This window comes from Suillus clintonianus (genome assembly GCF_016758775.1).
Source record: "Suillus clintonianus strain FC179 chromosome Unknown DEU56scaffold_112, whole genome shotgun sequence".
Taxonomy (NCBI): domain Eukaryota; kingdom Fungi; phylum Basidiomycota; class Agaricomycetes; order Boletales; family Suillaceae; genus Suillus; species Suillus clintonianus.
Genome location: NW_024539336.1, coordinates 72,636 through 100,161, shown reverse-complemented (window position 1 = coordinate 100,161; position 27,526 = coordinate 72,636). Strand labels below are relative to the sequence as shown.

At 46.7% G+C, this 27,526-nt stretch overlaps 11 protein-coding genes and 1 non-coding gene across 12 annotated transcripts; 5 read left to right on the top strand and 7 right to left on the bottom strand.

The window, feature by feature from the left end:
- Positions 1 to 310: 310 nt before the first annotated feature.
- On the top strand, positions 311 to 2,354 carry DEU56DRAFT_67947 (uncharacterized protein). Its single transcript, XM_041347047.1, has 13 exons — positions 311 to 523; positions 577 to 609; positions 661 to 680; positions 735 to 749; positions 803 to 841; positions 898 to 926; positions 982 to 995; positions 1,044 to 1,076; positions 1,238 to 1,297; positions 1,347 to 1,487; positions 1,540 to 1,768; positions 1,824 to 1,872; positions 1,925 to 2,354. Exons 1-13 carry the CDS (start codon positions 469 to 471, stop codon positions 2,123 to 2,125), a joined length of 918 nt encoding a protein of 305 aa, XP_041203446.1. The 5' UTR covers positions 311 to 468; the 3' UTR covers positions 2,126 to 2,354.
- A 146-nt stretch (positions 2,355 to 2,500) lies between these two features.
- Positions 2,501 to 4,241, top strand: DEU56DRAFT_983947 (uncharacterized protein; the record flags this gene model as incomplete). Its single annotated transcript, XM_041359976.1, has 2 exons — positions 2,501 to 2,764; positions 2,829 to 4,241. The coding sequence occupies 2 exons, from the start codon at positions 2,501 to 2,503 to the stop codon at positions 4,059 to 4,061; spliced, it is 1,497 nt and encodes a 498-aa protein (XP_041203445.1). The 3' UTR covers positions 4,062 to 4,241.
- A 1,757-nt stretch (positions 4,242 to 5,998) lies between these two features.
- DEU56DRAFT_831129 (urea transporter) lies at positions 5,999 to 9,397 on the bottom strand. The gene is made up of 15 exons (XM_041354537.1): positions 9,257 to 9,397; positions 8,858 to 9,199; positions 8,797 to 8,802; positions 8,579 to 8,748; positions 8,160 to 8,521; positions 7,798 to 8,106; positions 7,451 to 7,748; positions 7,343 to 7,399; positions 7,213 to 7,290; positions 6,987 to 7,160; positions 6,925 to 6,934; positions 6,793 to 6,869; positions 6,511 to 6,735; positions 6,264 to 6,452; positions 5,999 to 6,218 (listed from the first exon to the last, which is right to left on the bottom strand). Exons 2-15 carry the CDS (start codon positions 8,901 to 8,903, stop codon positions 6,153 to 6,155), a joined length of 2,067 nt encoding a protein of 688 aa, XP_041203444.1. The 5' UTR covers positions 8,904 to 9,199; positions 9,257 to 9,397; the 3' UTR covers positions 5,999 to 6,152.
- Positions 9,327 to 9,406, bottom strand: DEU56DRAFT_t100. The gene has a single exon. It is a non-coding gene; the product is annotated as a tRNA-Leu (tRNA).
- Positions 9,407 to 9,463: 57 nt separating this feature from the next.
- On the bottom strand, positions 9,464 to 10,562 carry DEU56DRAFT_831124 (uncharacterized protein). The gene is made up of 6 exons (XM_041354536.1): positions 10,513 to 10,562; positions 10,403 to 10,463; positions 10,117 to 10,348; positions 10,000 to 10,067; positions 9,873 to 9,944; positions 9,464 to 9,823 (listed from the first exon to the last, which is right to left on the bottom strand). Coding segments are annotated over exons 1-6 (495 nt in total). The 5' UTR covers positions 10,515 to 10,562; the 3' UTR covers positions 9,464 to 9,763.
- Positions 10,563 to 10,967: 405 nt separating this feature from the next.
- On the bottom strand, positions 10,968 to 11,693 carry DEU56DRAFT_831120 (uncharacterized protein). The gene is made up of 7 exons (XM_041354535.1): positions 11,674 to 11,693; positions 11,581 to 11,623; positions 11,428 to 11,528; positions 11,316 to 11,375; positions 11,127 to 11,259; positions 11,053 to 11,077; positions 10,968 to 11,003 (listed from the first exon to the last, which is right to left on the bottom strand). The coding sequence occupies exons 3-6, from the start codon at positions 11,520 to 11,522 to the stop codon at positions 11,060 to 11,062; spliced, it is 306 nt and encodes a 101-aa protein (XP_041203442.1). The 5' UTR covers positions 11,523 to 11,528; positions 11,581 to 11,623; positions 11,674 to 11,693; the 3' UTR covers positions 10,968 to 11,003; positions 11,053 to 11,059.
- Positions 11,694 to 14,251: 2,558 nt separating this feature from the next.
- Positions 14,252 to 16,550, bottom strand: DEU56DRAFT_925369 (uncharacterized protein; the record flags this gene model as incomplete). The annotated part of the gene is made up of 18 exons (XM_041358575.1): positions 14,252 to 14,792; positions 14,847 to 14,955; positions 15,006 to 15,030; positions 15,080 to 15,137; positions 15,188 to 15,215; positions 15,270 to 15,348; positions 15,402 to 15,483; positions 15,536 to 15,578; positions 15,630 to 15,657; positions 15,706 to 15,730; positions 15,785 to 15,816; positions 15,867 to 15,892; positions 15,958 to 15,983; positions 16,035 to 16,052; positions 16,108 to 16,117; positions 16,176 to 16,274; positions 16,334 to 16,347; positions 16,398 to 16,550. 18 exons carry the CDS (start codon positions 16,548 to 16,550, stop codon positions 14,691 to 14,693), a joined length of 957 nt encoding a protein of 318 aa, XP_041203441.1. The 3' UTR covers positions 14,252 to 14,690.
- Positions 16,551 to 17,111: 561 nt separating this feature from the next.
- Positions 17,112 to 18,155, top strand: DEU56DRAFT_831106 (uncharacterized protein). The gene has a single exon (XM_041354534.1). The coding sequence runs from the start codon at positions 17,546 to 17,548 to the stop codon at positions 17,831 to 17,833; it is 288 nt and encodes a 95-aa protein (XP_041203440.1). The 5' UTR covers positions 17,112 to 17,545; the 3' UTR covers positions 17,834 to 18,155.
- DEU56DRAFT_925361 (uncharacterized protein) lies at positions 17,957 to 20,102 on the bottom strand (the record flags this gene model as incomplete). Its single annotated transcript, XM_041358574.1, has 17 exons — positions 17,957 to 18,374; positions 18,429 to 18,543; positions 18,594 to 18,618; positions 18,666 to 18,723; positions 18,773 to 18,800; positions 18,857 to 18,968; positions 19,027 to 19,069; positions 19,121 to 19,163; positions 19,215 to 19,242; positions 19,290 to 19,314; positions 19,369 to 19,400; positions 19,451 to 19,476; positions 19,521 to 19,546; positions 19,599 to 19,680; positions 19,734 to 19,832; positions 19,892 to 19,905; positions 19,956 to 20,102. 17 exons carry the CDS (start codon positions 20,100 to 20,102, stop codon positions 18,285 to 18,287), a joined length of 993 nt encoding a protein of 330 aa, XP_041203439.1. The 3' UTR covers positions 17,957 to 18,284.
- A 1,590-nt stretch (positions 20,103 to 21,692) lies between these two features.
- DEU56DRAFT_904308 (MFS general substrate transporter) lies at positions 21,693 to 24,493 on the top strand (the record flags this gene model as incomplete). Its single annotated transcript, XM_041356667.1, has 20 exons — positions 21,693 to 21,854; positions 21,906 to 21,979; positions 22,035 to 22,123; positions 22,156 to 22,196; positions 22,249 to 22,382; positions 22,435 to 22,482; positions 22,538 to 22,562; positions 22,616 to 22,644; positions 22,699 to 22,716; positions 22,777 to 22,946; positions 22,997 to 23,112; positions 23,160 to 23,220; positions 23,279 to 23,285; positions 23,338 to 23,360; positions 23,413 to 23,446; positions 23,494 to 23,649; positions 23,704 to 23,761; positions 23,813 to 23,889; positions 23,940 to 24,087; positions 24,139 to 24,493. The coding sequence occupies 20 exons, from the start codon at positions 21,693 to 21,695 to the stop codon at positions 24,370 to 24,372; spliced, it is 1,704 nt and encodes a 567-aa protein (XP_041203438.1). The 3' UTR covers positions 24,373 to 24,493.
- An 18-nt stretch (positions 24,494 to 24,511) lies between these two features.
- Positions 24,512 to 25,160, bottom strand: DEU56DRAFT_831076 (uncharacterized protein). Its single transcript, XM_041354533.1, has one exon. It carries the CDS (start codon positions 24,938 to 24,940, stop codon positions 24,677 to 24,679), a length of 264 nt encoding a protein of 87 aa, XP_041203437.1. The 5' UTR covers positions 24,941 to 25,160; the 3' UTR covers positions 24,512 to 24,676.
- A 644-nt stretch (positions 25,161 to 25,804) lies between these two features.
- Positions 25,805 to 26,629, top strand: DEU56DRAFT_760201 (uncharacterized protein; the record flags this gene model as incomplete). The annotated part of the gene is made up of 5 exons (XM_041350407.1): positions 25,805 to 25,813; positions 25,868 to 25,962; positions 26,023 to 26,290; positions 26,346 to 26,411; positions 26,489 to 26,629. The coding sequence occupies 5 exons, from the start codon at positions 25,805 to 25,807 to the stop codon at positions 26,627 to 26,629; spliced, it is 579 nt and encodes a 192-aa protein (XP_041203436.1).
- Between the last annotated feature and the right edge of the window lie 897 nt (positions 26,630 to 27,526).

Here is a 27,526-nt window from a genome sequence, read left to right as displayed (position 1 = left end):
TCACTTTGCCGTACGGACGTCAACATTCAAACGCCTGAAATCGCTTCGCTTAGTTCGAGGCTCGGTATTGGATCATACCCTTGCTAGCCAAGGTTAGATGGACGGTGGCGGGACTCCATTTGATGTTTTCCATCATATATTGGGATTCGAGGTATGTAAGCACTGCCCTTACTACCTTAGCAGGACGGTTAGACTAGCTCAAGAAGCAACAGCCACCGAAGACCCTTGGCAGTCGTGTGATAATCGACGCTATTATTACGACCTTTTCGTTAGGAGCGAGTTATCGAGGACAGCGATTCGTGACACCAAAAGGAAGTACGGCATCGCAAGCTTGGCACGATATCGTATAAATTTCCATGAGGATACTACAGCCCTGACAAGAGATTCTGTGCCTTATAAGTATTGTGCGTTGGTGATCAGCTGCCCACCGCCCACTCTTTGAATTCGCCATTTGATCTGCACAGTTTCATGTCGGAACTAGAAAAAGATGTCTACTATCTTGACTGGAATAACAATATATCTGGTTCGTCAGCCCTGCTGTTAACGAACCATTGTGCTGGACTTCATCGTTTCCAGTTGTAATGATTACCCTGGTGACCTATGAATACAGTCAGTAACTTTATTGAACCTTGCACTGCGGCTGAGCGTAATATCATCTAGTACTTCAGTTCGAGAAAGAGGTAACGAGGAGCTCGTCTTATCTTCGTCCAGTACTCACGACCATGTTATCGCAGGTCAAGTTTGTTTGGGTTAGAGTTCAACCCCAATAATATCAAGCTTCAGAAACTGACTGAATATCTAGGAAAGACAGTGGACAGCGATGACATATCTATACCTCGTTGTGAGTCCCGCCTTACCAAAGTACTTCACAGTTTCCCATTTTTATTGCTATGTCAGGTTCGATATTTTGGGCTTTTCCTTGCAATGTATGTGTGGTCGTGTCTTTTAGATGGTTCATTGCATGTTGACACTGAACCATAGTACTTTCGCCTGCTGTACGTGACGTGATGCCAACTGAGCCATCATTTCCTGACTAGCACTAGGGGGAGGTCTATTTTATATACCTGCAGCAGTGAGTGTATCGATTCTTTCTTTTGAGTGTTAGGTTGATCCAGATTCAGCCGTACGTTAGAAGTTCGTTTTACAGTTAAGCCTGATCTGCTGCTTACCTCTTATTTAGTTGTGAGTATATCGTATTCAACTGAGACTGCCTTTGCTTACCATGAAATTGAAATAGGCCATATTATTTTTCTGATAATGCAATGGGGTTGGTCTTTATATTTTTGCTTGGCGGAGGGTCAGTCATACATTTTGCATCTTTACACGTACTAATTGTGCGTCTGCAGTCCTTCTCATCTGGCGTCTTTACGCCCTATACAACCAATCCAAGCCCATCCTTTATGTTCTCCTGGGGCTATTCTTACCTGTTATCGCGCTCTATATAGCGATGGATATTTTTTTATGGAGTCGACCCTCAGCGGTCTCAAGTGAATTTCTAATTGGATCGAATTTTATGTACGCTGACGTCTGGTTGCATAGCGGACGAAATTATAATAACTCCGAACATCAAGTACTGCACGGCTACATTCCACATAGGGCCCATGCCTGCGATATATGCTTCCATCCCCATCCTATGCTATGATGTTTTGCTAGTTATTCTCGCAATCGTCGCCCTCGGGAAACACCTAAAAGAACGGAAGGAGCTCAAAATTAGGCCTAGTATCTATGTAGTAATGATCGTCCGACATCACATCATGTATTTCGTCATGTAAGCTCTCCTTCGTCTGTCGGGTTTTCTAACAGTATTCATTAAATCCCGCTAGAAATTTGGCATGTCAAATTGTCATCGTGGTATTGTGGACCGGCCTTCAGGTATAATATCCCATGATTCTAGAGAGGTCAACTCTAACGCAGGCACGCATAGGCGGTGGCGAGGAATCTCGTACTGTTGTTCAAGGATACCGCGCCATTTATTATCATGCCCCGTCTTATCATCAGCATTTGGGATATGCATGCCAACGAGAACTGCATACATGTCAGTACGACGTTTGAGGATTGTGTATGTTGGACTTCGCCACCGTCGTTCGAGCAGCACGAGATGAACTCCTGCGCAGCCTGCGCCTGATAGTTCCAAAAACGATGAAGGAGGTAGAGTGGGGTGCCTCAACCCCTCAGGCTCTAGTCCTAGCAAAACACTCTAATACTTGTAGTTCAGGGCCGATTTTGTATCTATGTACTATCATGCATATTAGATGTAAAAGTAGGGCTTAGCATAATTTAATTTAGAGGACTCGATATACTCTCAGTGGCTCATGACTCTAACACTGTTGAGGCAAATATAACAACACTATGAGGACAATACGCGTAGCGACGAGCAAGCCAAGCACCCAAGTGACAAGTCCAGCCTTCACTGGAAAAAAATGCCGCACCGCTCACGTGACTTTGTGACGTTTTTGGTTGGTTCGGTTCCTGGATCTTTTTCTGGAACTGTCACCTACTAATGCATCCAGCTCTATTTGTCTTCGAAGTTCTCTTGGGGATATTCTCTCATTTGTACCAAATCTCGGGGCCTTTGGGCGGGGAATCATTGTCGGTGCAAATAGCACATGCAGCACTTCTGACACAGAAATCCCTCGCAGCACTTGCCAGGACATGCAAGACCTTCCATGAGCCCGCAATGGATTTGCTTTGGTCTGAGTTAAATGGGATAACACCATTACTTGGGTGTGTACCGAGGTTATATCCAATCGTAAGCGGCGCTCAGGTCAGTACATACTTATAGTACAAGCTCATTCCGTTTTCAACGCTCACCAGACATCTCAACCCAGGACTTCTGTCATCAGGCCATTGAACCATTATCCGAGCACGAGGCCCGTCAGTTTTTGCGTCATGCTGCCCGAGTGCGCGTATTGCGTATACACACCGACATTCATTTCCCCCTCCTCGTGGCAGTCCTCCAGGCTGTCGATACATCCTTGTTCCCGGGATTGCGGTCGTTATCCTGGACGGTTCGAGATACGAATACCAGACATGTGCAGTTCCTCCGTTCCCCTGCGCTGTTCTGTTTGTCAGTATCAACCGTTTATTCGAATATAAAATCTATCGTAGCCCGTTGTCCTGCCTTAGAGGACTTATTCATCGACCAGTCTTTTCGCAACACAGCAGATGAGCTGTCCCTGGTTTCTGACACAGTCCGTTCGTGCAAGCGGCTTGTAAATCTGTCATGTGCACCACTCGATTGGGCAGCATGGAAACACCTCTCCAACATTCCTACCCTTTTTACAGTAGCCATTCGGGGACAATTTCTTTCCCCATTGAACTGGGATAGTCACGATTTCGCACCTTTCCTCAATCTCACGGCGCTTTCTTTCAGCGTCAAAACTGCTGCGGATATTACCACAGTGATACGATACTCAGAATTCCCCTCACTACAAAGGTTCACAATGCATGTCTCCGTTTTGGCTTGGGCAGAAGCCGAGCAGCTTTGTTCTGCACTGTCACGGTGTAAAGCATGCCCGACCCTCAGACACATTGAAATCAACTCCGTTATGGTGTCAAAGGATGACAAGCAGTTGGGCATGCCTTTGACAGCAATCAAACAGTTTCTGTGTTTCACGCAGCTGCAAACCCTGCGGCTCCGTGTTCATCACTCCATTTACCTTGACAATGACCTTCTTATGGAAGCCATGTTGAGTTGGCCGCACATCCACTCCCTGGAACTTATGGGTCACCCGCATTTCTGTCAACCTATTGTTACATTCCGCGCATTATTTGCAGCGCTTCGTTTCTGCCCCCACTTGCATACCCTGCAAGTATCCATCGATGCCGTAAATATCGATATCGATCCTACAACCGAGTCACTTCAACATACCTCCCTGCAAACATTACGGGTGGGCAACTCTGACGTAGTAGATGCTAGGGCTGTCGCTTGCATCATTTTCTCCATGCTCCCCCGTGTCGACCAAGTCGTTGACCCCAGGAGGGCGTGGCATCAGGTCAACTTGCATCTCAAAGCTCTGAGATCTTCTGCGGCAGTTGTCTGCCGCCGTGTCACGGAGTAGTGCTGACGACCTGTGTTTGGGATGGTATACTCATATACGGGGAGTTTGCCTAAAGTTGCTATCATATGCTTTCATGTTTTGAATAAGGGACGAGCAAGGTAGATCATATGCGTCTCTTCATTGTACCTGTACCTCATCACTGTATTATATACCTTTTGGTTGGCACGTTACACAACACCCATGCCTACGTAGAGTTTACTGGTGGAATCATGAACCTTGTTTAAAGGCGAGCTGTGATGAGCACTGGGGCCCAGGTTGGCTTTTCTCCGATATCCCCCAGGTCGGTGCAAACTATAGATTGAACGGGTGAATGTCTACGACGCTACGTCTACATATATTGTAAGGACGAAATGTTTGATCCCGCAGAAGCTGGCAAATCTTAATCGACGCCATGTATGTGTGTCACAGTAACGTGACTGCGTGTCACGTTCCCTTTATTTTACTACTACCAAGTTGATGACGACTTAAAATTCTCAGTTCGCAGCTGTTTTTATAGCGAGATCCAGGGATACGTTTACTCACCCTCTCAACTTCCAGGGGTTTCCACACACGGGATCAAAATACCTTTGTCTCCTGATGAAAAGGGGTTGGAAGCACTAGCAATCCCTTGGTTTCGGGGAAAGTGTGACTTGTTTTGCCAGACGATCATTTCATCGCCTTTCTTAAGTCTGTCTGCCAGACCGACAGGGACGAGCAAAGCTGTCTATTTATACGGAGAAGGTCACTTGCGATCAGGACGACTATGATACTAATAATGGTACAAATCCAGAATGAAAATATTTCCAAACTCTACGGTAAGTGCTCCTCCCACGGTGAGCTGCAGCAATATCGAATGTTGTCAACCACTCGCGAAATCCTCGAACACCAGACCTCTGCCCCCCAAAAATACAGCTTGTTTCCTCCACTGCGCGTAGAGCAACTCTGTCATCTTCGTTTCAAGCTCCTGAAGTCCAAGTTTCTGGGCGACCTCAAAATCGTTGTCTCGGAGATTGCAGAGAACATCCCACACCCAGTTCTTTGGCTGCCATTCGTGGTCGTGACGCTTGATATGGACATTTGTGAGAGTCATCTCAAGCCGGGACAGCTGATCTACAGCAACTCTTCCTACAATGACACTTTGGCGCATTGCATCTTCTGGCTGGTCGTGCCTGATGTCTACGGTGTAGGTATCCGTGTCTCCAAGGATCTCGTATGTGTTCCCGATACCAGGACCAGTTGGGATGTAGACCACCCAGCCTGAGTCAGAACGAGAGATGACCTCAACATTATAGTACGCAAGCGGAGCAGACATATTGAAAGATAGCTATGGGATCTGGTCAGTTTTAGTTCGCTGAGTTTTTGATTCGGTGTGCTCACCGAGATTACAGAGATGAAGGATGAGTTTGAGGTTTGAGTCCCTCGATGACCAGTACTTATACCCAAGTTCCGGTGGATTTTTGTGATGTGAGCAATTCCGAATTGTGGCTACGAACATGACTCCCATTGTGCTTGAAGAGAGTATGGTGTGCGCTTGGGCGCTTTGGGTGGACCACTGATTGTCTTTCCCGATCAAACCACATCCAACACTATTAATATTGAATAGCCCATAGAAAATTGGAAACGCAGGTGGATGCTCCTGTCATCCATTAGGCTAGACCACAAGTTCATACACTGCGTTGACCTCCGCTCATCACTGGCGCTAGTAAAAGTAATTGATTGTATCGCATAGAGTGGAATCTTTCGCTTCTGAGATTATGAAACTTAAGCTGGGGCCTACAAGACACACAGGCCAGGTCCGAGCCCCATCTCATCGGCCTCTGGGCCAATGCTTGCGGGCCTGAGGCCAGGTAACACAACCCTAACATAATTCAATGCATCCCGCGAAAGTGTTCTACGAAATGAAATTGTGGAAATACACTGTTTGCTTAATCACTTCACTTGAGGGGATCGAACCAGTGCAGTGGTTGTTTACTTTATTTTTTGTCAAACACCATTAACTCAAGTCATGGCATTGTGAATTGCTTTGTAAACTTTATGTACTGTCTGCCAATATCGTACATGACTCTGCGAGGACAGACAAAGGAGACTTTCCCAAAAAGCTATCACGGATCTTCATTCGCCAGGCTCTCTCGTTGAAGATGGGGCAACAAATTTACCACTCCCAGGAGAGAAAATATCCTGCACAACATCAGATGAGCTCTAAGAAGTAAATATCACACTTACCATGATCACTCCTCTCGAAATGAGCCGAAGCGCAGCTCTGCTCTCCCACAGGGGGTATATCACGACTGCGAACGCCGACAAGAATGTCCAAATAATACCGACTATCACCCAAACCGAAAAGCCAGTAACGCTATAGACCGTCTGGGCGAAAAAGAGGGGGAGAGGGATAAGTATCATCAGTACCAGAGTCTGTAGAGCGAGCAGCCTCAGCAGCTGAGCAGTTATGAGGAAAAATTAAAATACGAACAAGTGCTACTGACGCTCTGGCGGCGAACTTGAATGCCTTATCTAGGCTGACTGGATCCAGCTCGGGATCGACTTGCGCTTCGTTCGTCACGGATGACACTGACACATCCGGACCTTTCTTCTCATCCTCTGGCTCCTCTAGTTCGTCGCTGACTTTTCTACTAGGAACAGCAGCACCGTGGTTATTAATTGCACGAGTCGAAGCAAAATCATAGTCATCTGGCCACTGCAGGATTCATCAGCTCGTGATCTCTGATCTCAAGAGATGAAACAATTTGCGCACGATAAGCGAAGCGGCAGTTGAGATAATAGCACCGACACCGATTGACGCAAGGTTTCCTGCGAGCATTTCGTAGTTGCCTATTAATGGGTCAGTTTAGCTACACATCAGTATTGAAGTTAGCGGTCATCTGACCTCCGCTCGTCTGATCATGCAGCAAGGTCAAAAACGAAACGATGGAAAAATAAGAGACGTACGGTGACATTGATGACTTTTTCGTTAAGCGCAGACGTGGTGACCAGCCAGGCAACAACACCTGCGGCAAAACCAACGAGCGAACCGGCGATGCAGCCCACTTTACTAGCTTTTTTCCAGGTAATGCAAAGGGCAATTGGGCAGACAGCAGAGCCGAGTATGACACCCATAAACGTCTGTAAACCATATCAGACACAATGCGTAGCATGGATGGATACAGACACTAACATAAAGCCAACCCATGGACACTCCGATGTAGTAGAAAATAACACCGGCGAGACCCATTACAAGTGCAAAGATGACAACCTGCTCATGACAGTTAACCAGGATTGTATTTGCTTGCATGAAGAATGTATACCCCTGCATGGCTCATACGCAAAATTTGTTGCTCCGTAGCCTTCGGATTAATATATCTCTATAATCAACAGTGAGCGATTTTAGCGCTGAATGCTGGGTAAGAACATACCACATAGACATCGTAAGTCAAAATAGAAGAGACTGCAATGAGCTCTGCACTCGTGGCACTCGTCACAGCCAGGAAGAGAACGATAAGAAGCGCAGCTGCGCCCGATTGCCCGAGCAACGTCGCAGCAGCTAGCGAGGCTGGAAGACCCTCTGAGATGGCATTTTGCGAGAGCGGCGCAAGCATCGGAATAAAACTGCTTGATAAAGGATCTTGTGACGAAGAGTTGGCGGCGGGTACCGCAGAAAAAGCCACTGCAGCAAGCCCAAGCGTCGTTGAGAATGCAAACGGAATAGCAAACCTACGCTTGAATCAGAAAGATACATGTCTGTAAAGACACGCCAACTCACCAAGCCAAGCCACCAATAAGGTATGCCTTGACGGTCGTGGAAGGTCTGCTGGCAATGGCGCGCTGCCAATATGCCTGGTCCTGGAAGACAGTTGCGAAGTTGCCAATGAGGTTGATAACACCAAAGATGAGGCCGTTTTTGGAGCGGAGAGTTAGGTACGAGCCCCCAGCATTACCGGCCACGGGTGTGATCTGGGATACCTCGCCCAGTAGATAGTGCATGTGTCTGATGGAGCCAATATCGCCCGAGGTTGCGTATACGGTGAACACAAACGTCAAGATGATGGCGAAGAGGACGGTTGTATGTGTGCTGAAAATAATAGCATGGGTCAGGGAACACGCCATAGACGACAATTCACTTACTAATCGCAAAGTAGTGTGGAACGCATTCCGCCAACGACAACATAAATGGAAACACCCAGTGGAATGAGGAAACACGCAGCAATCGTGCTCATTCCAGTCAAACTCGTCACAGTGGCTGAACCACCCAAAACAAGCATTGACGATACGATCAAGTTTGTTGCAAGACCGAAAGCCATGAAAACAAGATGCGCTGTAGTTCCCCACCGCGCTCCAACAATCTCAAGCCAGGTATGTGCATAAGGAGCATTGAGCTTTAGCTTCGCAGCAAGCTGCGCGAACAAGAGGACCTGTACGGTCGCACCTGCTGCATACCACCAAGGCCCCGAAATGCCATATCTATAGGCAACTGCACTAGATTGGAGCTAAGTGATATCGCCCGGTAAGCCACATGTGGATATGGATGCTGAACATGGACATACTAGCGTTGCTGCCCACGTCCAAGCAGAGACAATGCCTGAGGCAATAAGCCCAGGCTTCACTGAACGTGAAGCAGACGAAAACTCCTCGGAATCTTTGGGAGAGACACCTGTGTAGCGTGCCTGTATAGCAGTCAAACCCACCATGAAAGCACTGAAGAACAGTCCGATCCCTGGATATCTTCAGCAAATGGTAGAAGATATGTTGCAACGTGTCTTACCGACGACTAACAATGTTACTAGAGATCAGTGTTGTTATAAGGGAAACGGGAATGAACTCACCGACGCCATAGCCTGCACCTTGGGGGAGAACTTCACTGGTCGACATGCGAGCAAAGACGTTCAGAAAGAAGCTAGACCTTACCTCATTTATATATCCCTCTTATCACTAAGAAGATGCAGTGCGGGCGCATCCACGATGAGCTAGTTCACACAAACGTCCTACTAGGTAGTATGAAGTGCCGGACCGATCCAGGGCCAAGCCTGGCCAAGCTCCGCGGCATTTCTGTCATATGTATCTTTGATAAGGGCAGGAACTTTACTAATGCCCAGCTATCCCCAGCCACTTGGGACCGCATACAATATCAGTGTCACTATGTAGGTGCAAGGCGCGTGATAAGTAGTGAGTACCATATGTCTACCTATCCAATCAGCTCATTTTACAAGCTCACATGATCAGGTTCTGGTCCTGGAGGTGGGAAAACAACTTAAGTTGAGCAGGAGGCAAAAACAAAGACAGAGCAAAATTTTATGACTGGAGCGTGATTCGAACACGCGCCCTTTCGGACTAGATCCTGATTCTAGCGCCTTAGACCACTCGGCCATCCAGCCGTACAGTGGTGCTGCTGCGCGGATATCATGTACGTAGTTGATCTGTTCACGGGAGTAGCGGAGGCGCGTTTAGTTACGACACGATAATAAACAAAATCTCACTGACGCGTACGATTATAACTCGCAAAGAACCACCCACCAAGGGTTTTCATGTTAGTTATTTGAAGAAATGTCTATGTTTGTCACACATCCCATCCCTATATCCCATACAGCTGCAGTGCAAGCTCGAGCAAGCAATTGTGCATCCAAGATAGCCATGTACAATCAGGCATGCAATGGCCACTATTGCATAATAGTCAGAGTCACGGTGGGAATGATGATGAATCCATCTCCATGGATGTCAATCGAAATGACAGGCTATCGGACAACGGGATTTACGCCCCTTGCAGCCAAATAGTCCTTCGCCGCGCTTGGGCTCTGCGGGACGATTTGAATCGAGTTCGAAAGGGAGATAGAAACTTCTCACAAGGTTCTTAATAAGTTCATACACGTTCTTGTCATGATACCTCAGTCCAGTGCGAGGATCGGTATACGGTGCCTAGTAGTTCGACATTAACATGATATCCTTGATCGCAGAACGGGTGTGTGCTGACCTCTAGCCCCGTGATATCACAGTAGTGTCTCTGTGGCAGAACAGACGGGGGTGCTTCGATCGATAGGTCTAGAAGAATCAGCTCCGTCGACTACATGGGAATCTACATTCAGCTCACATGTTGGCATTTCCTCGTTCGCTTCAACAAGCTCTTTCTTAACTTCGCTATAGATATCCATCGCCTGACTATCTCTCTCTTGTCTCCGCCTCTCCCTTTCGACACGTTCTCTCTCCCGTTCCTGACCTAGAACGGTTTTCAGGTTCTTGGTTCGACGATTCGCATTTTTGGCGTAGTTGGTGTTCTTGAATAGACGAGGGCTATGCAGGTATGACAGCTGCTCGGCGAGAGTCTAATCACTTTGTATTGAGTGGCCGAATTGAGTGATTAGTGAAATGGTACGAACAGGCGTATGAGTGGTGGAACCGTCGTTCACGGCCTTCTTCCTGGTTGTACCTTTGGGCGGCCTGTAGGTTCAGAATTTAACCACCAAAAAAATCATCATAAATGGCCTACATTAAATATGCTCCTCCAAGTTGCCAACACAGACGGGGTGTCACTTCAAGGGAGCGGGCACTGTACCAGACTGTACCACACCTTATATAAGCACAAACCGCCGGCGGTAACTTATGTTCGTTCTAAGTAACTTGTGCATATTGTACACGTCCTACACGAATAACATTAAATAATAGATTGCTGTAAGCACTTAGTGTGAACTAGCCCTTAGATACTGGCAGATACTGGCACGTCAGTGCAAACTTAACATGCACTCCCATGGCTGTTCTTTCCAGTACCCAGATCGTCGCCATACATGTCCATCATACCACTTTTTTCGACTTCAATAGGATGCTAAAGCATATGACTTGAGACCCAGACAATCACGAAGATTCAAAGTACAAACCATGTGAAACGGATTCGGCGTTGATGTTTTGAACAGGGAAAGCGCAACGCCTTCCGCGGCGGGAACAGACTGTTTTATTTCGGTCGTGCTTTTGCGGGTGTTTAACCTGTGGATGTTGTCAACTGAAGTGTAGGGACGGAAATAACGACACGCACGATGCCATTAATGATATGGCATAGACTGCAATGAGTGTCAGCTGAATCAAAGATGGCAACTGAATCGAACAAACGTTTGCTCTGGACTTGGACAAAAGCAATGAATGCCAGATTAGTGGGTAGACCAAGAAACTGATTAAAGTTAGTTGGGAGAACCATCCGCCTAGACATTCACTTACCATGATGAGCACCAGAATGGCGAAAAGCCTGTGGGAAATGAAGTGCCTGAGTTATAGTATGTATACCATTAGCTGTAGGCTTACGACGTGATAGCGCCAGTGTTGACGGTATATAATAGGAGGCGGTTGATGACGCTGTCAGTCCTAAGAGCAACAAGTTGACTTTAACGTAGAGCTGAGCTAACTGATATCTCACATTTTCATGCCGGTGCGACGTCTTCGAAGATAGAGGCATAATGTAAAAGCAATCGCACTGTCGACCACTACTGTAAGCACCCACGCAACCATCATGGTTGGCTGGTGATATGTTGAGACCGATGGACCTGCATATATTAGTTGAGATACGTACATAGACGCGTGCTCTGAAGATCTTCCAATTAGTATAGCGGAAACTGTTCAACTACAGTCAGTAGTTAGATAATTAAATGCAGGCATGACGTGCCTCGAAGAGCAGTTTGTGAGCCCAAATCCTGCGAAAATTTGAGCACGACTCAACCTTAAAATTGGAGGTCTTACCACAGCGAAGGGTTGCAGCGATGAACTATAGCAAGGGCTTGAACATAAACTCCCGACGTCAAATATATTTGCAACATACAAAGCAAATAGCAAGCCAGCGTTTTTGGCTCACTGCCCATGTAATTGAGAGAGGAGACAAATGTGTGTATCAAGGTACTCACATCGCAGTATCCGCCAGATGAAGCAACTGGTAACGTCAGCACGAACTTGAAACCTTTGCGATACTTTGAGAAAAACTTACATATTCACAGCATAAGCTATAATAAACTGTTATCATGTCATTACAGCAGACTTCAGGCAAACGCAAAAGTGACATACACCGACAAAATATGTAGCCTGGCAGAATGGGCGAGATTAGCAGGAGTTTTTATGTCTTGACTGGCTGCTTACCCCCATGCTCCTGTGATGAGGAGTGAATGAGCCATTGTAGACGTGTGCCAAAGATAGACGCACCAAACCGCATATGCCAAGTTCGCCGTATCTCCAAAATGCAGAATGAGATAATATTCGATAGAGTGCACTGACAATGCTGTATGAACACTCTCGAGAATCCTAAAGAGTCGGAACATGTCTCGTGATCGCGAGACACACAAGAACGAAGTTGAGCATACCAGACGAATGCCACCTATAATAGTGTCAGATATATCCTCATATGCACACGTCGAACAAAATTACCAGAATCTTCAGAATCTTCCCGTCATCGTATGCTTGCCAGTAGTGAAAGGTCTGCATGCAGATGACGCCATACAGTAGCATGGTAGCAAGTGTACCGCAAAGCGGTCCTTGCATGATTGACATCACAACCGACGGCATGTTAGTAGAGAAGGCAAGGTTGGAGGTTGAAGGAGTAAAGGACCGATATTTATACATTCATTTCTGCAACAGTTTCATGATTGCAAGGTGGGAACGGCTCATAAGCCGACCTGGCATCGCGGAAGGGATCTTAGGTGGTGATGAGAATCAAAGTGATGGTGGGAGACCGTGGTATTCAAGGGGCATATGCTCAGGGGGCTTCAACGCCACAGCTGATCGAAGTTCCACCGTGTGTAGCTTATTCTGTGATATCATGGTCAGTGATACTGATATGATGATGCTATGCTACTTACTTGGAGTACTAGTGATGTCAATGAAATGCTGTATCGTATGTTTATGTGTACGCAATGCGATGGGCAAAGAGGTGTGACGCGGCTTAGCAGTAACCATATATCCTTGCAAGAAGGCCAATCCAACAACTTGGTCGATATAACCGCGCAGAATGTGTAGTTGTATTTTGACGCGGCGACGGGTCAAAAAACGGCATCCTAATTAAAGGCAAAGACAAAAACGCCCGATCAACGCCAACTACTTATATATAGTAGCAGTGACCGCTGCACCAAGGCTGCATCATAGTATGCAGGCGGGGTGCGAGCGTTCTACCACTATAAATAACACAGTTAGAGAAATTTTCTACCGTGTCAGCGACACAAAAAATGTCACATGATAGCTGCGCTCATGAGTTATGCTGAGTCGTGGGCAGGACTGCGACATCAATAAAGCACCCAGGTTTGAAATCCTCTTCGAAGCTGGTAGATCTACTCACAAACGGCCTAACAACCGATTCACAGGCTCTCCCAGTGGCTTTATCCGCGATTGTCATTTCTGGCTTGACATGGGGCCTGTAATTACTGGGATATCCTCTACGGTGGGGACAGATTGCGGTATCAAATTGATGCCCATGCGCCCATAACTTGTCAGAAGACAAAATAGGAACTTGAACTGCCTTACTCTGCCTCAGCGATACATATAAATACATATTTCATATGAGATAGATGCCTTTGAATGACAGAAGGCGCAAACACATACCAAAAACATTTGACAGAAACCTGTCCAACTGTTCTACTTTTTCTTCTCGTGAATGATGACGAAACAAAAGTCATCATGACGAGATAGGCGTAGCCTTAAATCGTACGAGGTACGGTTTCTGTGGCATGTCGATTCTTAAGGTACGTCGAGTGCTGTTGTGCATATAGGAAGTATAGCTTGGGCGCTAGGAAAATGTTGCGATAGTGAGAGAAGAGGATAGAGGAAATGACCCGAACACACCTGTGGAACACCAACCAATGTCTTGGAAGTAGACGATGCGCCTTTGGTTCTCGAGTAGCAGCAGTACATCACGGACATACTATACACATGCAGCAGCGAGAAGATTAAGACCGATGGGGCTCTGATGTGAATTTCAAGATTCAAATAGATGGTATTTTGGTCTGGATCTGTGTGGAATCTGAGACTGCAAGTCAGGCGTGTTTGAAGTCTACCCGTTATGTATCTCCATCATGATCCTCGGCGCTGTATGCCATGATTGACAAGTTATGCGCGCAGCTTTGCAGTGCAGAAAGGTTTAAGCTCTGATTCGTTGCCTTGCAGTGTGGGTGTGCACTGCGCACGCAATTTTCGGCCGGCGGTCTACATGTCTAATGTGGGTGGGCTTTCTAACAAATTAGCATTGAGTCTTCACCGAATGTAAATGCTTGCGCACCCCTTCCACCGAACCTATGAACTTGATCCGGTAAACATCAGTTACACCGTGTCGGAGGCGGAGTCTTGGTTGCGAGTAAAAAAAGACAACCTGGGCTTCGGTACACCGTGACAGCGCGAGAATTTAACAAGCGCTCACAGCAACTCCGCTCCAGAAACACAAAACTCGACTTCAAAATTTCGAAGCGAGCCAAGTGCATTTCAAGTTTGATTCGCCTCGACAGCAACAGGGCATATGATGTTTGGATAGCAGTAGCGTCATGTTCTGCCATGATATTAGAACATTGGTAAAGATTGTGAGGATAAATAATCATATGCAAAGTTGGCGGAGTCAATCATTCACTTTCCTCGTTCCTTCACCTCAATAATAAATAGTCTATCGATCCATACTGGTTCAGCGGTCCTGACTGGCCTGCCAGTGCACTGAACTCAACATTCACTCTCTTGAGTAGTGCTGTTATTTCCGGTATATGTATCCACATCATCGCCGTAAATGTCCATCACAGCACTCTTCTGGACTTTAATCGGATGCTAACACAGATGACTTGAGCCCCGGACAATCACGAAGAGGGGTTAAGTACAAACCATGTACGACGGATGCTGCGGTGTTGTTTTGAACAGAGAAAGCGCAACACCGTCCGCGGCGGGAACAGACTGTTTGGTCATTTCGAACGTGCTTTTGCGGGTGTTTAGCCTGGTGGATGTGTTCAGCTGACGCGCAGAGACCGAAATCACGACACGTACGATGCCAACAATGATATGGCATAGACTGCATGGAGTGTCAGCTGAATCAAAGATGGTAACTGAATCGGACAGACGTTTGCTCTGGACTTGGACAAAAGCAATGAATGCCGGATTAGTTGGTAGAACGAGAAACTGATTGAAGTTAGTTGGGAGATGATCCATCTGCTTGAACATCCACTTACCACAATGACCGCTAGAATGGCGAAGAGCCTACAGAAAATGAGTGCCTGAGCTTGAGAAGGTACACCATGAGCAGTAGCTTACGATGTGGCAGCACCAGTGTTGATACTATATAATAGGAGGCGGTTGAGGACACTGTCCGTTCTAAGTGCAACAAGGTGAACTTGACGTAGAGGTGGGGTTAACTGATATCCTACCTTTTCATGCCAGTGCGACGTTTTCGAATATAAAGGCATAGTGTCAACGCAATAGCACCGTCGACTACTGCTGAAAGCACCTGACCAACCACCATGGTGGACTGGTGATATATTGAGACCAATGGACCTATGAATATCTGTTGAGGTACGTACAAAGACGCGAATTCTGAATTCCGTCCACAAAGGATATGTCCAACTGTTTTAACTATAGTCAATAATTACATCATCAAATACAAGCAGGACATACCTCAAAACGCAGTTTGCAAGTCCAAATCCTGCAAAAGAATTAACGCGCAGCTATGTGTTGAAATCGGAGATTTTACCACAGCGAACAGTTGCAACAATGACCTACAACAAGGGCTTGAGCAGGAATTCTAGACATCAAAGATTAATGCAACATACAAATAAAACAGCAATCCAGCGTTTTTGGCTCACTGCCCACGTGGTTGAGGGAGGAGGCAAATGTGTGTATCAGGGTACTCACGTAGCAGTATCCGCCAGATGAAGCAACTGGGAACGTGACACGTCAGTACGAACTTGTGACCTTTACGAGGCTTCGACTCCGAGAAACTTACAGATTCACAGCATAACCTATAATAAACTGCGATCATGTCACTACGGCAGACTTCAGGCAAACGCAAAAGCAACATACACCAACAAAATATGTAGCCTGGCGGAATGGGACGGGATCAGCAGGAGAATTTTTATTTATACTGGCCGCTCACCCCCATGCTCCTGTGATGTTGATGAAGAGTGAGTGAGCTACAGTACATGTGACAAAAAATTGACGCACCAAACTGCAAATAATAACTGTAACAACTCTCCGAAATGGATGATAAGATAATACTCGACAAAATGTATCGACAATGCTGTATGAGCAGTCTCGAGAATCCTGAGCAGTCGGAACGTGTCTCATGATCGCATGAAACACAGGAACAAAGTTTAGCATACCAGATGAATGCCACCTATGACAATTTCAGATAAATCATTGTATGCATACGTCTGATGGACTCACCACAGACTTCAGAATCTTCCCGTCATGCTCGTATGCTTGCCAGTAGTGAAAGGTCTGCATGCAGACAACACCGTACAGCAGCATGGTAGCAAGTGTACCGCAAAGCGGCCCTTGTAGGACTGACATCACAATCGACGATTCAGACTCGGACATGGTAGCGTAGAAAGCAAGGCAGGAGCCTGAATTGACAGAGAAAAACTCGCCTTATATGAATTTCTGCGACCGCTACTAATACTGCACGCTCCCGCGATTGCAAAGGTGGGAAACGTCCATCGAGGAGCTAGAACTCACGGAAGGCATCATCACACTGGCAGTGATGATGAGAAATACTGGTAATGTTGGTTGGGCCCTAGTAATCTTTCAGGGGGAGCACAGCTCGAAAATCATTATTCAAGGAACTGCCACAACCAAGCCCCTGATTAAAGATATACTGCGTGTGAGTGCACGTGAAGTACAGAGTGACCGCTGCTTTGGTACCATGATATGTAGGCGGGACGCCGTTAGGCTAAAGCCTTCTACTACCATAAATAACAGTGCTAGAGAAAGTTGCTACCGTGTCAGCAACCTTGACGGGGTAGAAAAATGCCGCATCACAGCTACCTTTAGGAGTCCCGGACGTCCGCACAGCTGTGTTTACAAGGTCACCGCCAGTGATGGGAACTTGGTGAGAACTAAGTAGTAATTGTGGCTGAACGTTATGAACGACAAAGTTATGCAACCGTGGGAACGTAGACTAATTGACAAACGCCACCAAGCAAACTTCTCACTTCGATCTAACCCATGGCCTCGACCTTGTTTGTCTCCCAGTCGATCCCCGCTTGCTTCCAAAACTACGTCTCACATTCCGCTTGACCTCTCGATATTTGCACTTGGTGTTGAGGACGACAACTCGATCATAGCTGGCCCAAGGGGTGACCTTGTACCTCATGCATTTGTCTTGGTTTGCATGAGACGACTCATTACGATCTCGTTTACTGGCATTTCTTTTGGGAATAAAACCATCCTCAAGTAGGCTCTTGCGATCCCTTCCAGCTCCGAAAGGCTCCGATTGACATCAAATTTCGCTTTGGTCATTGACTTGGTTGACGGAATTGCATTCGAACGAACTTTCGCTCATCCCTTCTATCGATGAATCTTGCTCTTTGGATATGACGGCTTTGGCCCTCCCCAAAATTTCCCAATTATTATTCTTGGTCTATTGGATCAAACGCCTCTTGTCTTTTTCACATTTGCAGTTTGTGATAAGTTGGTCTTGGGCATCCGCCTGGTTTTATGGATGTTACGCCGTGCCTTATCGAGAACGATTGTACGTTTATGCTGCTAAACGCAAACAGCGAGGAATCGCAATGGGCATTAACCCGTCTTTCGTGATGCTTAATCAACTCTTTAAACTTCCGAGCCCTAGGATCCTTGCTATTGGGACTCTTATCCATTGACTTGGACAATTCACCTCTCCACGCACAGCCTGATCTGCACTCTTGTCAATGCACCTCGAGAACGCAGATTATGAATGTAGTTCTGGGTGCCGGTGTAGCTTGCTATCGACGCTGCTGTTGCATGCATTGCCTTCCTATCCACATCCCGATAGTACACGACGAGAAGAGCAAGTCGACGACACTTCAAATGAACAGGTAGTGTAAACTGCAAACGGGATGCCGCGATTTGATTATATCGCTTATCGCCTTGTTACTGAGAAACCTTGAATGAGACACTGCTGATGTTCGAGGATATGGCCACCGATGTTTTATGGAACGAGCTGGTACCATTCGAAGAACAAACTAGATGATAATAATTTAAACATACTATGTATTTACTTGATTCATTCTTTACCCGCGGCAATCTGTCCATCACGTCCTAGCCCTATAGTACTGGTCCGTTGGTACAAACTCAAAATCTAGTCTCGTCGCTCTCCTTTTCAGGATCCAGGCCGTCACCGTAGATCTCCACCGTAACACTCTTCTGGACTTCAATCGATTGCTGACATATGATTTGAGCCCCAAGACAATCACAAAGAAGGGTAAAAATACAAACCATGTATCGTGACGACGGATTCGGACGTGCTGCGCCGAACAGGGGAAGCACAACCCCGTCGGCGGAAGGAACAGACTGCTCGATCTTTTTTAGCGTGCTTTTGCGGGCATTTAGCCTGGCGTATACTTTCAGTTAACACATAGAGGTAAAATTCACGACACGTACGATGCTAATAACGATGTTGCATAAACTGCAAAGTGTTAGCTGAGTCAAAGATGGCGATTGGATCTGACATACATTTGCCCTGTACTTGGATGAAAGCAATGAACGCTGTGGTAGTTGGAGAAACGAGAAACTGATGCAAGTTAGATATTTATGAATCATCTATTTGAACGTCCGCTTACCACAATAAGCGCTAGAACGGCGAAAAGCCTAAGGGAAAAGAAGTGTATGAGTTCTGGAAGATATATTATAAGCAGTAGGCTCACGACCCGATGGCACCAGTGTTGATGCTATATAATTGGAGGCGTTTGATGATACCGTCAGTCCTAAGGGCAACAAGTTGACTTTGACGTAGGGTTAGGCTAACTGATATCCTGCCTTTTCATGCCAGTGCGACGTTTTCGAAGGTAAAAGCATAAAGTGAACGCAATCACACCGTCGACGAGTGCTGAAAGCACCTGAGCAGCCACCATGATTGTCTGGTGATATGTTAAGACCAATGGACCTGGGGTTATTTGTCGAGTACATACAAAGATGCGTGCTCTGAACACCACCCATCCAGGATACATGAAACTGTTCGAACTACAATCAGTAGTCAGATCACCAAATACAGGAAAGACGTACCTCAATACGCAGTTAACCAGTCCAAATCCTGCAAAAAAATCAATGTGCAACCCTATGTAAAATTGAAAGTTTTACCGCAGCGAACAGTTGCAACAATGGCCTACAACAAGGGCTTGAGCAGGAATTCTAGACATCAAAGATAATTGCAACAAACAAAGAAAACAGCAATCCAGCGATTCTGACCCACTGCTCACGCAAGTAAGGGAGGAGGTAAACACGTATATCGAGGTACTCACGTCGCGATATCCGCCAGATGAAGCAACTGGTGAAGTCAGCACAACCTTTACGACACTTCGAGAAACTCACAGATTTGCGACATAACCTATAATAAACTATTATCATATCACTACGGCGAACCCCAGGCAAACAAAAAGACAAACATACACCAATGATACATGTAGCCTGGCGGAATAGGTTGAGATCAGCAGGAAAGTTTTTGTCTATACTGGCTCTCACCCCCATGCTCCTGTGAAGAGGAGTGAATGAGCCACAATAACTGTGCAACAAAAACATATGCACCAAACTGCAGATGCCAACGGTGCCAATTCTCCGAAATGTATGATGAGATAGTACTCGACAAAGTGTACTGACAATGCTGTGTGAGCAGTCTCGAGAATCCTGAATAGTCGGAATGCGTCTCGTCATCGCACAGAACATGGGAACGGAGTTAAGCATACCAGATGAATGCCACCTGTCAGAGTGTCAGAGAAATCATTGTATGTATACTTTTGATGGACTTACTACAGACTTCAGAATCTTGCTGTCATGCTCGTATGCTTGCCAGTAGTGGAAGGTCTGCATACAGGTGACGCCGTACATTAGCATGGTAGCTAGTGTACCGGAAAGCGCTCCTTGCACGACCGATTCCGCAATTAACGACTCAGACATGTTGACAGAGAGGGAAAGGTAAGAGCATGAAGGAACAAAGCAAAGATCACCCGATATTTATTTCTGCGACAACTTACAAAGGTGGGAAAGGCTCACAGACGTACTTGGCCCTTGGGCAGCATCATACGTGCTATAATCACAGTGATGGTGAGAATGCAGTTTGCTATTGGAGGAAGAGCACATACCCAGTGCTTCAAGGAACGGAGACAGCCACCAAACATTGATGATCAAAGATCCACTGTGCATGAGGGTCACCAGGGGTCACCTCGAATCGTGATTTGAAGAGATACCAATTTTACTCAGTGATGCTGAAATGGTGACGCTACGCTTCTTACTTGGCGTGAGCATCAGTAGAATACTATATCGTATATCTATACGCAATGAAGGGGCCTCTGAGAGATGTGAAGCAACCTTGACGTGGCATAGCTGTGACTATACATCGGCCAAATGAAAATGGTCAACACCATTCACATAGATAGCAATAGTTGCCGCTGCACTGGGGCTATTTTATGCAGGCGGAGTACTGGCGGAGTACTAGCGCGTGCTGCTAAATCAAGCCTTGTGGGCATATAACACGGTAAGGGACAGTTGCTGCCGCATCAAGAACCTTTATCCGTTAGGAACCGCACCACAGCTGTGGCAGGGATAGAAACTCGGCATGTGCACAATGATGGACCCAGATTTAAAATCCTCGTCAAGCTCGTTTTTGCATGCGCATCCATATAAAGTCCACTCACAAATGGCCTGATGACCAACATCTTCATCTCCAGTGTCCACCCAGCGACTCTCCGCAATTTTTATTTCTGGCTTGACAAGGGGCTTAGCCTATGGTACTTCTTCAGAAGATCCGGTATTTCCAAATTCATGGTGATGATACCATTCAAGCGTGGCAAGCAATCGACCGTTTTAGTGTCGGTGAACAGTGGGTGAACGGACATAAAGGGCTTCAGACGTGCACACGGGTGCAGTGACAACGATTACTAATCTATGTGGTAACTTCGATTCACCTCTCGAAGTGGACGAACTTCGTGCCGCTTCACTTCGGAACAACCAACACTATTAGTAATTCCGACGAGCGTGGGACATCTCTTTGTCCCGAGTCCATCGCGCCCGTTCACCCGCATCGAAGACTTCGAACGACTACAACATATGGGAGGACCCTGTCATTGCCCTGTCAGAATTATGCTCAATATTTGGGCATCTACATAACTGGTGTTACTTGCCACGATCATGACGGGTCAGTATCCCCTCGCTTTTTGATTTCGCTGCCACCGGCGTAGCGCATATCGGTCGTGACACCTGTGCAGTTCAAGCTGAGCTACTACGGTTGTTCCAAGGGTCTTCATTGCAACCGTAATATCGATGAAGCCCCAACGATATTTCGAATCCCAGTCCAATTCATTTGTCTGTGAGGTTGTAGCCTCGGGCCTCGCGAAGCTCGGAGCATTTTGGCAGAATTCAACCACTCAATCTCTTACCTTTATTACACACAAGTTGTGAAACGAACCCACTTAGTTTGTGCCCATTCTCTCCTGACGTTTTCCGCTCTTCAAATTCACTCGCTCTCCTTGAGTAAACGAGACTCACAAAATGACAACGATGGCGGAACTACCATCTTCGACAATAAAGGAAGCTGAAGAAAGGCCAAGCCCATCATCGAAAAAGAACGAAGAACATGTCGTACCCAAAAACCGAATGAGCATTGTGTTCTTTGGCTTGATGTGCACGGTATTCTTGGCAGCTTTGGATCAAGTACGCAACTGTGCTATTGCATTCACGAATATCTGACTCACATACCGCGAGACTATCGTGGCCACAGCCTTGCCCACAATCGTAGCTGAACTTGGAGGGGGTAAGAATTACAGTTGGGTGGGAAGGTATGTATATGTTACATCTATAGGATGTTATTACGCGGTAATGTGTTCTATACAGCGCATACATGTTGGCGTGCGCCTCTTTGGGCCCACTATACGGCAAACTATCCGACATTTTAGGCAAGTGGCATTCAAATGCCATGGACCGTTGCTTGGGAATTAATGACTGGGATCCATAGGCCGCAAATTCATGCTATATGGATGCATCCTTATATTTTTAGTACGTTTATCCTGGAACGCGCTTTCGATGTGAATTTGACCTCATGGACTAGATCGGTTCAGCGCTGTGTGGTGCAGCTCAGACTATGACATGGTTGATTATCTCTCGTGCTGTCCAAGGAATCGGCGGCGGGGGCATCTTACAACTCGTACAGATCACTATATCCGACATTGTTTCATTGCAAGAGTGAATATTTGTCACCAGCGCTGGTTCATTACTGATTATATTTATTTTCCAGGCGAGGCAAGTATGGTGGCTTTGTTGGTGCCACTTGGGGAATAGCAAGGTATGACTAAAAGAAACACCCACGTTTAGCCCAAAAAAACTTACTCATTTGTCAGTGTCGTTGGACCGTTACTCGGCGGCGTAAGGTCTCCCATCTTCTGAAAGGATCTAGAAATAACATTTTTGCGTTCTAGGTTTTCACCGACCATGTATCTTGGAGGTGGTGAGTTTGTGTATTCTGTTCATTGACCGAAGGTTCACAATCGACGCGTACCAGGTGCTTTTGGATTAATTTGTACGCTTCACATATTTCCAATGTTTGCGCCAAGATTCAGATGCTTACCACTATGGACAGACCGACTGCCGGCTTGGCTGGGGCACTTCTTTTTTTCTTCTTGAATTTGAATCCGCACCAAGGAAGGCCGTTGCGCGAACATATCCAGGAATTTGATTTCGTTGGCCTTTTTGTGATCATCATAGGTATCGTTTGTCTGCTCATAGGCCTCAACTCGAGCGAAACGACGTGTAATGGCATCCTGCTGCTCTAAAGCACCGAAGCTCACTGTTATTTTTAGGGCAAAGCGCCGAAACCATTGCACTCCTTGCTGTGGGAGGCATGTTGATCATCATCGGTGGCATTAACGAGATCTTCACGAAGCGGTCCCCCATTATTCCTCCTCGTCTTTTCAAGGCGAGTCACTGTGAAAGGCGCTCGTGTTGTCTCTCATGGTTTGTTAGACACGTACAACGGGCTTGACATTAGTTTATGTCTTCTTGCAGTCCATAGTGTTCTTCGCAGGTACGTCATATACGCAAATCTGTCTCAGGAATAGCAACCATTTATGTGAATACCCCAGGTTCATAGTGAGTGCTTTGTAGTCAGTGTTTATGCTTGACATCCTCACGTGTTTTCTAGCTACCTTCCAATGTACTACCAAGGTAGAGCTGTCTTGTAGCCCTCAAGTCTGTAGTTTGCTGAGCTCGACACTAGTTCTTGGCGCATCAGCAACGAGTTCTGGTGTCAGGTGAGTAGTGAATTCATGTGTTATTTCCGTGTCGCTGATGTGCACAGAATGCTTCCTTATTCGTTAGGCTGTTCGGCTATGTCAGCGGTTTCTGGAATCGTTGTGAGTCGCACAGGGTCCTACCGGCCTATCATATGGTTCGGATGGGCTGCCATGACCCTTGGTTATGGCCTCATGATCATGCTGGATAATACGACCACTAAGTATGTGTATTGTCGGTGTCGAAGTCGAGTGATCGTTGTAGCTTTTTTATTCAGTGCAGCGAAGGAAATTTACCCCCTTATTGCTTCCATTGGTATCGGCTGCTTGTTCCAGGTAAATTTACCATATCGTGACAATGCACGCTCATCATTGCCTCTACGATAGACCCCACTTATCGCCATACAAGCAGCCATGCCTATCAAGGATATGGCCACCAGTACAAGCGCTTATATGTTCCTCCGGTGAGTGTGATCTTATGATTTGTATTTCATGGGTACTTATTGGTTTCCAGAACTATTGGAAGTGCGGTGGGTATCGCGATGGGGGAAGCTATCATTTCCAGTATCCTCCCACAGAAACTGCGGGGCATCCAAGGCCTCACGATCGACACCTCTGTTGCGGGTTTGAATGATAGCATCAGGCGGATTTCTTCAATATCTGTAAGAACAATTTCATGGTGTCGGTTCTGGCTTACTTATCAGTCCTACCAGAACCCAACAGTGCGTAACGAGGTCATGCATGCTTACTCGCGGTCTATCAGCACAATTTGGTTGATCAGCACGCCGCTATCTGCATTCGGTCTCTTTCTAGCTCTCTTTATTCGTAACTACACGCTCGAGCGCACCATCGTACGCGGTGGCGAAAAGAAGCTAGGAGATACTGAGAAGGCGGCTGAGCAAGCAAAAGTCGCAGAAGACAGACAAGTTATGGAGTTGGAGACTTAAGAACACGAAAAGAGGCGAACCTCTTTTAATTATACTCTCAAATCAACAGACTCGACAGATGATACTAGCAAGCACAAGACGGAAGCATAGAATGGGAAAGTATTATTTCCCGGTATCTCGGGCATGGAGGTGGGCGATACTCGATTAAGCTTCATTAATATTCACCATCTGTCACATGACACTGTGAGCAGCCGGGCCGGGTCATGTGGTGGAGTGACATCTTCTCATCTTCTCCTAACCATCATCAGTGCATATCCATACCTCACAATGACTTCCCTCAACTGTTGGCACAAAGGTGAACGCTCTATTCAGCAAAAACTCGGATTTCGCGGAGCCGTATCCCAGGCTTCTGCCACGAGTGGTCAATCTCATAGTACGCATGCATCAGGTGCCGCTGAATTAATACCTCGGGTCCTTTGAAGTTACTGAAATCAGGCGTAATGTTTTCGGGCCATTGGCCACCAACTCTCGTGATGTTGATGTGATATATTCTCCAGAGGTACAGGCAACGTGTGACGATAAACTGTAAAATGACAAGTTCGCACCCGAGTACAGGCAGGAGCCTCATGAGCTGCGTGCATCAAGCATGGTTAGCGGCTTGTGACCGATCTGCTGGCTAGTAGGTCGGCAATGATGGCACTTTCATAGTGACTGTGGTACATGTGTTTTGAAACACTTGTATCGGCAATAACAAAGCTTGCAGTCCATATCTGTACATCTACGCATAGCTTGATTAGGCCGTGTATTAGATCTTACCGCTCAAATAGATAATGACTTGGTGATGGTCGGGTCCCATGATGGATTTGGATAATAACGTAAGTGATGTTAATCACTGTGGTTTCACTAAAAACTTAACTTGAGCTTGAACGTACCACCGTGACGTTGTTCCTCATCGTTCTCCGAGACTTATATAGAACCGCTCATCGACAAAGGGTGACTGCGAATGCTATCCTAGAGACAAGTGTTGGAATGAAACCTGACACAACGCCTTTGGGCGTGCCTGGAGCGCTGTTCGGAAGAGGTGGGCCCCGGCCCCCTACTTCCCTATTCATGATGCGCGAAGGGTCTGATTGCTGAGCCACTCCCCACGTCCAGCAGATAACCAGAAATTACCTTACGGGGCAAAAAAACAAAAGTGTCGAGACACAATCGAGCCCCTCCTAATTCTTTTGCCTTCCCCGCTAACCGAGTGGCTCGTCCCTTATGCTCAGGCCATCGCACACGATTGCTTCGCACTTTTTGCCTTTAAAGGCAGAAACACACGCCGCAGAAAAAAAATCATACTCAACGTTCGTACCACGCTTAGTGGTTTAAAAGAAGCCCATAAAATATGTGGACTTGCTACAACACAAGCGCTATTCATCGACTTCAGGTATTCCTCCCCGCAGATCCTTCACATCCACTTCTTCCCTTTGTCATACTCTATCACGAGATGCCTAAGGTATGCTTCCAGCCTACTTCACGCCACATGTCTTGTACTTATGACACTTTATAGACACCTGTTCAATGTCCTTCTTGCAGCAAGATTATTAGCCGAAAAGAAGATCTCCCGAGACACCTCGAAACTCACGCCCAAAACAAGGAGGATCTGTATGTTCTTTGTCTCATATTAAACTAGATGGTTCCTGAGCTGTTTACTATCTTCGTCAGTATGCACCCTTGCACACACCCTGGCTGCAAGTTCAAGACTCTCCAAAAGTCGAACTTGCAGACCCACCAAAGGATCCACACACAGATCCGCTCGCAGACGTGCCCTGAGCATGGATGTGAGTTTTCCAGCACCGATCCCGGCAGCTTGACGCGCCACCGCAAGAACATCCACAACTACGAGCCCAAACCACGACGCAACCCCGCTGGTAGAGTCGCTCGACGGGCCGCTGCCGCGCCTTACCCCTCTACTCGTCTGGCCACTCCAGAGGTAGATATTTATGCACCGCTTTATCTCAATGACCTAACATTTCCCTGACTCGCAGGCCTCATTCTCCGTGGTGACGGCTCACCCGCTGAGTCAATCAGCTCAGGGACCCCCCAATTCTCGGGTGGGCTCACCTATTTCTCTCAGGACTGACTCTACCCCCATCTCTTGGCGGGGATCATCCTCACCATTCGTAGTCAGCCCGATCAGCTCCCCATCCCCGCCTCGATCCACTTCCAACCATCGACTGTCCCCGTCGATCTCTCCACTTTCCACGCGCAGTTCGACTCGTTCTCGAATGAGAACTGCCAGGCGCCCACTCACGATATCGTTGAGTATTAGCCCGTCTCCGGAGCCAATGTGAACAATTGTTCACGAACAAATTCAATTGAAGGTTTCATTTTTTTCTTCTTTTCTTTTCATTCTTCCCTCATTATACTTATTTCTCAATTGTATTCTACCACTCGCATTTCAATATGTACGCGCATTATGTAGTATCACGAATCTCATGACTCTGACTCTGACTCTGACTATGGAATTTCAAACCTGAACGCGACCGGTCACGTGCGCCAAAAATCAATAGTAATTAGTGGGACTTAAGGTGGCTCATTGACAACAACTGTCACTTGAGCCTGAGATGCACGCTGCCAGCACGTTTGCTTGAGCCACACTACAGCTCTGTCCACACTGTTTTTCTATCTCAATCATCCTTATTTTTTTCATTTCTATGTTCTGTTTAACAATATACTTTCCAGTCAACGACACTCTTCTGTTCGCCAGTTCTCTGATAACACCCTTGGCTATCTACTACATCACAATATGTATCAATTTCCGTTTAATAACCGTATTTCATGTCCACGATCCACTCCAGCTCGGAAACGACAACCAGTTCGCCAACTCCCATCAGTCCTTTCTCAACCTATTCAGTTGCTAGTGACGCAACCTCAGATGGTGAGTCACCGCCATCGCGATCTTCTCTTTTCTATTTTGGTGAAGTACGATCTAATATGATCAACTTTGATTTGCGCACCTCGAATAACCCGACCTCGGGGCTTTCACCACCGTCTTTAGGGCCCTCAACCACCTTCAACCACTCGTGCCTCCTCGAGGGGGTGCCCACATTCACACCCAACTTGATACACCCAATTCTACCGACACCGGCCCACTCTCTTCACTTCCGACGGACTCAGAATTCATAGAAGGCTCTACGGTATGGAACCAGAGCATGCTAGCGTCTTA